We start from the raw sequence: 10,254 nt of genomic DNA on the forward strand, positions 1-10,254 counted from the left end.
GCTTAACATGTCTAATTTATATTGCTTTAACAAACCTACGTACGTCACATTAAATCTACGTCAACAAACTAGCTAGCTAACGCTAGATATCTAGGTCACGTTTGCCTTTAATGGTCACGTTCAGCTAGCTAAACCTTTCTTGAGTTCATGGCATCTGGCTGGGCATCACCTCGGCTTTCAGCGTCACGGCGACGTCCTCGATGTTGAAGACGTTACGTCTTGAACGAGCTCAGAAACATCAAATCATCAAAAGACCTGCATAGCTTCAGTTTCCGTCTCGTGTAAACGCTCAGAGTTTCTATCAGATGTGTACTGCAGGCTCGAACACCGCCTGCCACCAACAGGACGCCAAGCCATGAGGATCTTCTGAAAGTCCACCAGGTAAAAGTGTTCGTTCATCATAAACGTTCTACCTTTAATTCAGTGTGGACGTGTCCTATTCACTACACACACCACTTAAACCACAGAGACAATATGTGAGAATTAGGACACAACCATTTGGGCACCATGCCTCAGTAGCAGGATATAAGAAGCTATATGTGACCCCTGGTTGCCATGGAGACACTATCAGTGCTGAATAGTACATAACAGTACACCACCATTAAGTTTCCACCACTATACACCAACCACGTGTACTACCCCTATTATTACTACGGCACCATTTGGTTACCATAACTACGTCCCGAACGGCGTACTTCTGTATTAAGTAGGTATGTGGAGACACTTTAACACCTTTACATCACCATGGTTACATGCTAAACCAGTATACTAACCTTGTAAATAGTATGTAAAAAAAATCTGGCTATATCACGAAGTAAATAGTATACACACATACTAAACCAGCATACTACCTTTATTAACAGTATGTGGGAAATACTACAGCACCATCCGGTTACCATGACTACGTTCCAACCTGCATACTTCCCTACTAAGTAGGTATGTGGAGATATTTTACTGCCTTCACATCACCATGGTTACATACTAACCCAGCATACTACCACATTAATAGTATGTGGGAAATACTACAGCACCATTCGGTTACCATGACTACATCCCAACCTGCATACTTACTGTACTAATTAGGTATGTGGAAATACTTTTAACACCTTTACATCACCATGGTGACATAATAAATCAGCATATTGACCCTATTCATAGTGTGTGCAAATAGTACAGCATGTTCGGTTACCGTGACTACATCCCAACTTGCATACTTATTGTACTAAGTAGGTATAAGAAGAAGAAAAAAAACTACTTTTAACACCTTTATGTCACCATGGTTACATACTAATTCAGCATATTACCTTTATTAACAGTATGTAAAAATTAATACAGCACTATTCGGTTACCATGACTACATCCCAAACGGCATACTTCCCTACTAAGTAGGTATGTGGAGATATTTTACCGCCTTCACATCACCATGGTTACGTACTAACCCAGCATACTACCCCCATTAATAGTATGTGGGAAACAGTACAGCGCTATTCGGTTACCATGACAACATCCTAACGCATGTACTTAGTTCTGTGTAGTATGTGTAGTAAGAGATGAGCGTCACCATGGTTACCGTACTGTTTAGTAGGCTAGTATGCGGTTTGGGACGTGGCCACGCGCTCCTCTCGGTTAGACGTGACATAACGTCAGTATTCCGCAACTTCTCTCCCGCGAGCCTGACTCGGGGTGTCTGCACGCGCAATAAACCGGTTCATCGCGAATCTCCGGTAAACCGTAGTAACATGCACAAACCTTGACTGGAGAGCTGCGCGTGGCGCTGGGCGAGTCCCGGACCGCTGTACCGGGGGGCGACGCGGTGCCTAACGGCCGCACGGGCGCGCGGTGCTTCAGGCCGTCCAGGAGGCGCACGAGCAGGATGTTGGCCGGTAAATCGTCGACGCCGCAGTCGACGAGCACGCGACACTCGGGGCAGCGCAGTTCGCGGCGCGAGCACACGATGCTCTCGAGGCAGCGGCGGCAGAACGTGTGTTGGCACGGCAGCACCTTGGCGCTCGCGTCCAGCCGCTCCAGGCACACCGAGCACTCCAGTAAATCCAACAGCGACGACTCGTCCATCTTCGGTTCAGTCACGGCGCGTGCAGTATTAACACGTAATCCCGTTCACCGAACACGGCGCGAGAGCACACATACCGACGCTCCTCCGTGACGCGCGAGCTCTCCTCCTCTCGCGCAGCTGCTCGACAAGCGCTGTGGGTTTTTTGTTTTTTGTTTTTTTCATGGTTTTTTTTTTTTTTTAACTCCACCGCTTCTCCGGAAATAGCCACGCCCCCTAGCGGAGCTCTCTGCTCCGTGATTGGTCAGCGGTCGCTATGGTCACACACCAAATGTCAAAGTGAGCTACAACTGAAAGGGAAGAAGAACAGGAAGCTGGAGCTGCTTCAGGTGTAACTGAGGAAAGTTTCATAAGGAAAAGAGTTCTTTTAGGAATAAAGTTCTGTTTCATTCCTTATAAAACATTCAGTATAACTAGTAATAACTTTAATTCAGTTATTTATATTACTATAACAGCAGCGTAATAATTAACACACACTTCACTGTTCTCTTCCACCTGCTGAAATCATACACCTTCATTTATTCATCAGAAATAGTTCTTTTAAAAACTTTTTAAATACCTGCAAGTGTTAATCAGTCAACATCATAAAGTACCCATAGTGCTTCACACAAAGTTTACAGAACGCTATTATTATTATTATTATTATTATTATTATTATTATTTTTAATAAAAAAGAAAGCTCTTCGGTTACACTATCGGTCAAAAGTTTAGACACACTCATTCTTTATTTTTATTTTTTCCACATTTTATAATAATAAAGTCCTCAAAACTCTGGAGGAACACAGCTGTAACTATGGGAATTATGTTGTGATAAAAAAATAAAAAATAAATCAAAATATTTCAGTATTTTAGCATCTTCAGAGTAGACGCCCTTTTTGTCTAGAATTTTCAGAAATTTTCTCACCCGATTTCTTGAGGAATTTCCCTGAGATGCTTTTTAAACAGTATTAAAGGAGTTCACACCTACACTGGATTACATTACAGTTTTTCACTTAGCAGACGCTTTTATCCAAAACGACTTACAAATGAGAAAAATACAAGCAAAGCAATATATCAAGCAGAGAACAATACAAGTAATGCTACTGTACAAGATCTTTAATTGAGTTCCAGAAGAAGCAAAGTGTGCAGAGTAGAGGTGTAAGTGCCAGAGTAATTTATTTATTTATTTTTATTTTATTTTATTCATTTTTTTATGAGTTGGTGAGGTGTTCATGGAAGAGGCGGGTCTTTAGCTGTTTTTTGAAGATGGTGAGAGATTCTGCGGTCCGGATTGATTATTTCCCTCCAAGTCGTCCGTTTAAATAAATATGTTGTTGTAAATAAAATGTTAGTGTTCTAATGAAAGAAATGAATGTTATTGCACGATTATATTTTTGTCTACGACACCAATTTCACACATTTAATCATACACCTTCAGATCAAAAGGTTTTTAACATCATGAGAAACATTTCAGTCGAGTGTCCACAAACTGTTGACTGGTAGTGTGTGTGTATGTGTGTGTGTGTGTGTGTGTGTGAATATATATATCTCCTATATAATCATGAGTGGCTCTCTTTCTTTATTTTTTTTTATACTTTTGCTATTTTTGTACTATTGTACTGGGGTATAAAGTAACTCAGAACTCAAACATATGATTTTAAACCTCATTCACGCCATATATGTTTCACTATGTAACAATAAATGGATAAAAAGCACGACATGTCATTCATGAATGACGTAATTACACCATGCATGTGGTATAAAAGGAATAAACCGATTAGGGACACGGTGTTACAGGAAAATAACCCCACCTCTTCACTTCGTCCCCGTCTGGATTATTTTTATTCCTTACATTAAAGTCACGTTTTGCTCCATTTGAAACAGAGACTTCTGGGTAAAGTTGTTTCCGAGCGTTACGACTGAGCTCACACAGGGACCACAGGGACCTCGTGAAATCTTCTCATCAATTAAATGTTTAAAAACTATGCCAAATGCCATTTTGTGCCCCCTTTCTGGCTGCTAAAACCCCACTGTGGTGTGTCTGATCTGTGTGTGTGTGTGTGTGTGTGTGTGTGTGTGTGTGTGACCCATATAGAGGTTCCTGAAAATGTTGCACCACTAACCACAGCATATTTTGGGAACATTAATATGCTGACATCGAGGCGGTTTTTATTTTTTCCCACACACTCATCTATTCTTGCTCGGAGGCATCTGTTGTTAGAACTGAACTCTTTGCAGGGAGGAAACACCGCTCCTCACACCTGCCTGACAGGTGCTTAGTGTTCCGCCATCAGACCATCACAATCACTTCACTGCCTGTGAGTTTGCTGACAGGAGCTGGATTTGGGTCCGTGCCAGTGTGTAAGACAGACAGACACAGAGACAGACACAGAGACAGACAGACACCGAGACAGACAGAGACAGACAATAAGGGAAGTGTATCAGCAGTACACGGTGTAACAATGCAGTGATTAGACAGCGGACAGGACATCAGACTATAGACAGTGTGGTGAAGTGTGACATGTTTGTCTAGTGTGCAAAGAGTTTCAATGGGGACCGATTATTGCAAAACACTTTTAAATGGTGTGTGAAGATAAGTGTGTGTCGGCAGTGTGTGTGTGTGTGTGTGTGTGTGTGTGTGTGTGTGTGTGTGTGTGTGTACACAACCCCCCTACAATGGTACAAATCCACACACTCCTTTTTTATATTCCCAATAAATCATAAACAGTGTCTCAAAATCATGATGTCGTTTATATTTTTGCCCTAACGTGATATCACATTGGAACAAGCCCCGCCCAGGGACTCTGTCCTATTAGCATAGCTCCTCCCCTGAGTGAGCTGCAAACAGTCGGCCATGTTCTCCGCACTGGAGCAGCTATAGTGATGAGAAGAATGAAGAACGTCTGAGTTTCGTAAGCGTTGTAAGTGTTCTGTTGTGGTTTTTAAGAATGAACATCAGAGTGTTCATGTTCTCCGGAATCAGAACCTCTGAACACGCAGTGGAGAAGTTTCATTTATGTTTCATTAAATCAATTCACACCGGACTGCTCTGTGAACGTGGGTCAATACAAAGCAGGATTTTTCAAGAACGGATCAGTACCAACTGCTCGTGATCCAAAACCTTGTTCAAAAGCAGTGCGTAATTTGTAAATCTGCCGGTCCCGGACCAATCAGAGGGAAGAGACGTGGCGGGTCAGGAGGTCCCTGAACTTACAGACAGTAAAAGTGCTTGTAGGTCTACTTACATTAAAGTAACATTAGCTGCACACCATAATCAATAAAAACACGTCTTATCGTTCACAAAATATTCCACAAAGCTGTCACGTCGGTGAACTCCTCCTCTTCCCCGTGTCGTGTCGTGATTTCAGTGTGAGACGTTCCCGTGTCCCGTACGTATCCACGAGCATGCAAATGGCTCGGGACTGAACTCTGTAAGCGGGGATGAGAATTAAGATGAGAGTTAAGAATTTGTTCCCACGACTTATTAACATTTACATTTATATTTATATTTTTTATCCAAAGTGACTTACAAATGATTAAATACAAGCAAAGCCATATATCAAGCGGAGAACAATACAAGTCTTGCTACCATACAAGATCCATTAAATGAGTTCTATAAAAACACGTGAGCATGTTTTATTCTTAACATGTGACCACGATATTTTGTTTTTTCACGCTCATGTCATGTGTGGGTCTCAGTAAACATCTGCCTCAGTTCTTCTGGAATTTTCTGTGTATTGAGTCCCGGTATTCCCTAAAATCCTGAGTGAGTGTACGAGGGATGTTAACTCTATTTTATTCCAGCACTCAATCTCACTTTCAGAGCCACGAGCAGACTGACAACGTTTAGCCTCGTAAGCTCTTCTAAAAACCTTCCACAGTCATGCTAGCGTTAGCGCCGCTACTCGTGGGAACGGTCACCACTCCGCTTTCTCACTGTTGTTTGTGTTCATAAAAATGCTGTTAATGATAACTTTCTTTTGACCGTGACGCACTGAACAGCGCACGCTACGGGACTGTAGACTTCGCTTCGTGACAACGAATTCAGGTGACCTTTGAACTTGAACTGATAATGTTATGTGAAAGAGGCTATTGATTGGCTATTAGCGATATTTAAACAGCGGTAATATAAGATTAACATTTTATTGCAGTTTTTTTGTTGTTCTATTTTACTTTTGGTGCATTAAAAACTAAAACTATTTGTTTTGATGATGTTGCTGCGTGAGGCTCCAGAGGTGGCGTACATCATCATACAGCTGTCCTCGATGAAGTGACTCTGATTAACTCCAAATAAAAATCAGCTGTTTCTGTACAATCTTCTTGGTTTCGTCTAACTGCCAAAGCCATGGTCTGCAAAGAGCTTGCCACGTCTATACGGGATCTCACTGTGGAACGATATCGATCAGGAGAAGGGTGCGAAAGAATATCGAAAGCATTAGATGTACCATGGAACACTGTGAAGGCCATCATCAACATGTGGAGAAAATGGAGCATCACAGTGACGTCATCAAGAACAGGACGTCTCTCCAAAATCTATAAAAGGACAAGAAGGAAACTCACCAGGGAGGCTGCCAAGAGATCTACGATTACAAGATCTGCAGGAACATCTGTGCTGATTACTCTCTGCATGTGACAACAGTCTCTCGTATTCTTCACACGTCTGGGCGATGGGGTATCCTTTCTCATAAAAAACATCCAAGCTCAACTAAATCACCCCAAAACATGTGTCAAAATGTGTTCTGGTCTGAGGAAATCAAGGTAGAACTTTTTGGACATAATTCTAAAAGATATGTTTGGCACAAAAACAAGACAGCTTATCACCCAGTGCACACCATCCCCACAGAGAAGCATGGTGGTGGCAGCAGCATGCTACGGTTCTGCTTCTCTTCAACTGGGACTAGGGCTCTAGTCAGGATAGAGGAAATCATGGGTGCCTCCAAATACCAACTCTTTCAGCACAAAACCTGCAGACCTCTGTTAGACAGCTCAAGATGAAAAAAAAATTCCAGACAAATTCACCTTCCAACGATAATGACACAAAGCACAAATCCAAGTCAAGAAAGAAAAGGCTTCAGAAGAAGAAGATCAACGTTTTCGAATGGCTCAGTCGGAGTAAACGAACAGTGGGATTAGGGATAACAGAGTGATTTTAACCCTCTACTGCACAGCGTTGCCCTCAGGCAACTGAACGTTTTCTTAAGCCCCATGTCCAGTACATGTTTTTTAAAACTAATTGTAACCAACCAGAATGATCAAAAAAGTATCAAAGAACAGTCCAATAAGGTGTGGGAGTCACTATCACGCATCATTTGAAGAGGGTACGATTATTTGCTTTACTATTCTCATTTAAAATGACATTGACTGTAAATAAACAATATGTGTGTATATGAAGGTGTAGAGAAGCCTTTTGACAGGTTTTATGAAGTTTTGTTTATTTTCATGTTCAGAGTTGAACATTCTCAAACTCAGAATTGAGTTTTTCTTTTTGTTGCCTCAGCGCAACGGGATTAGGGATTTAATGCGTTAATCCCAACAGTGGGATTAGGGATAACAGTTTGCCTACAGAGAGGGTAGAGGTGTGGATGATGCTATTCTCTATCTTCTAAATCTTGTATATAAGCATTGTATATATATGTATATTTCAATTCTATTCTTATTTAATGTGTATTCTTTCTTATCTGTTTGTTGTGTAATTGAGCTGCTGTAACGAGGGAATTTCCCCAGTGTGGGATCAATAAAGTTTTATCTTATCTAAGGTATCCAGGTTTATCCAGGCTTTTATTTATTAATTTCTCTTCTGCTTTAATATGTTCAGCATAATTTGTTAATAGAGAAATTAATATCTCTAATATTATATCTAATATTAATATTACATATTAATATATAATTACATATTTTAATTATATATATTAATGTTATATCTAATTCTAATATTATATCTAATATTAATATGTAGAGGATGACCGTGATGGGGTGTAGTAAACTCCACCTGCAGTTAAATGTGGAGAAATCTAAACACATGTTCATTAAGTGTGTGAGGTGGACATTAAGTCCAGGGTTGATGAGGATAGGGCTAGGATTAGGGTTATGGTGTGGATATCGAGATGATTATAAATATCTCGGGAACGTGATTGACAATAAATGAAGTTTTGAAGAGAATGTTTCAGTTGTTTGCAACAAGTTTCAATAAAGATTGTTTTTGTTTTTTTTAAGGAGGATGAAAACATTTAACGTTTGCTCCAAGATCATGACTTTATTTTATAAGTCTTTTGTATCGTAGCCTGGTTTAGCAATCTTACATTACATATAGGAACAGGTTAATAATCTTATTGAGTAAGTCAAAACCAGCCTGTCTATTTATCATAGACCGGTTTTGAATAAGGTGCATTCGATTTTAGGAAATTCAGATCATCCTTTATATAAAGAATTTAAATTGTTGCCTTCTGGGCGTCGTTTTCGAGCTGAGTGAAGAACAAAACTATTTAAGGGTTTATTTTTGTTTCGGTGGCTGTTGGTTTAACAAACTCTTCAAAGTGTTGAATTTCATCAGAATTAATATCCCAAATGTTAATCCTCTACTCGCTACTCTGTCATGCAACTGATGGAGCATGTGAAAACACTTCCTCTTACCTTCTCAGAGGCGGAGTCTCATGCCGCTGGGCTAGAGAACCAATGAAATCCTTTCCCTTTCGCTGGAGGTGTGTGTAGCAAAGGAATTTTACTTACGGAGTAACATATACGAATCGTCCCTTTGAATGGACTTCGGTTTATTAAAGAACAATAAGGATTACAATTATCTTAACTCAGAATATAAAGAAAATAAAATAAAGAAAAACCAGTGACTACGCAGAGACTGAAAATAGTTTTCTTTTAAGAAGAGACATAAAATTATCCCCTTTTTCGATCGCGCAGGATCAGATAGTTTTTCTTCCTTCACAAGAAACTAAAACGAATAACCTTCACCCGAGGCGCGGCCCTGAGCACTCGTCTGCTCGAAGCTTATATACCCCTCTCGCTTGTGGTTTCAAGCGCTGGAGTCTAAGTTTTTTAGTGTTCGGATGCGGTCACGAGCGAAAACTCTGAAGCTGCATGAAGAAAACAGGAGGCATGCCATCATTCGGGTCTTTAACAGATAAACAGAGGTTGGGGGGATTGTGGCTTTTGAGCACTCGCCTTAAAGCTGTGTGTTTTTAGCGCCGGCTGTAAAAAACAGGAAGGAGAAACAGGATGTATGTTTTTTACTGTTCTTTCTTCAGATTTAATTGTTCTATCAGTCTTTCCATTTCATCTATTTGTCTAGCGAGATTAGAGAGTCTCGCTATTCTCCCATGTCTCTGATTTCATTTCCTAATGTATTCAGTCCTCCTGTATTTAGCGCGTTCTTTTAACATTTCAGCTTCAGCTATCATTTGATTGAAGGTACTCAGTATCCTATCACACTCTTTCACTACACACTCATTTTTCCATATCAGCTTTTCAGTTCTTTTTATATCCAGCGTGTCGAGCTGTAGATCTCTCAGGTCTTGCTGGATGGGCCTAATGTCCAGAGCAGCTTTCTCAGCGGCCCCCGAACCAGAACGCTTTCCAGTCCGTCTTTCTCCATGGTGCTGTCTTGCCCCGCTCCTTCTCCTTCTTCTTCTTCTCCTCGCGTGGTTCTGTATCCATAGACTGTCAAGGTTGGGGTTCTTCACATAGTTTAATTATAATACAGTTTTAATTGTTTTCACATAACGTCACATAACATACTTGTTACAACCCACTGTCTTGGGGGGGGGGGGGGGTTTGTGCTGTGACATTTTGTGTGCAGGTCCGAACTGGCTAACTCTGTACTTTGACTTTTGCTTGGTTTTGACTCTGAGTTTGGTTATCCCTAAATCTGTTTTGTATTCTCTTCACTTGTATGTATATATATGTGTTCAGTTGGTTCACTGGCTGTAGGGGTGTGGCTGCCATTTATTTTGGGAGAGGGTTCCTTTAGTCTCTGTTTCTTTGTTTAGGTAGGTAGCTAAGGATATTTGTATTTTCTTTTCTTTCCTTTTAGGTAAGTTAGCTAGCTAATCATAGAGCTCTTTTGTTTATTATTTTGGCCTTGGCCCACCCTGAAGATACGCCTGTTCTGGTTAGTTTGTATAGTTATATGTATATATTGTATGATATAATACACCACAACCTTCTTGAACCACCTTGTTTTGTTGTTATTCCTG

At 40.6% G+C, this 10,254-nt stretch overlaps 1 protein-coding gene across 2 annotated transcripts in view; it reads right to left on the reverse strand.

The window, feature by feature from the left end:
* The window catches only part of LOC128609296 (E3 ubiquitin-protein ligase SH3RF3-like), an 89,709-nt gene extending 87,094 nt beyond the window's left edge, over window positions 1–2,615 (reverse strand). For both annotated transcript variants that reach the window (XM_053627820.1, XM_053627821.1), the window contains exon 1: window positions 1,750–2,615. In XM_053627820.1, the coding sequence (XP_053483795.1) occupies window positions 1,750–2,073 (324 nt within the window). In that variant the 5' untranslated portion in view covers window positions 2,074–2,615. The remainder of the gene's footprint in view (window positions 1–1,749) is intronic.
* Window positions 2,616–10,254: the final 7,639 nt, after the last annotated feature.

Source organism: Ictalurus furcatus, chromosome 6 (assembly GCF_023375685.1).
Source record: "Ictalurus furcatus strain D&B chromosome 6, Billie_1.0, whole genome shotgun sequence".
Lineage (NCBI taxonomy): Eukaryota > Metazoa > Chordata > Actinopteri > Siluriformes > Ictaluridae > Ictalurus > Ictalurus furcatus.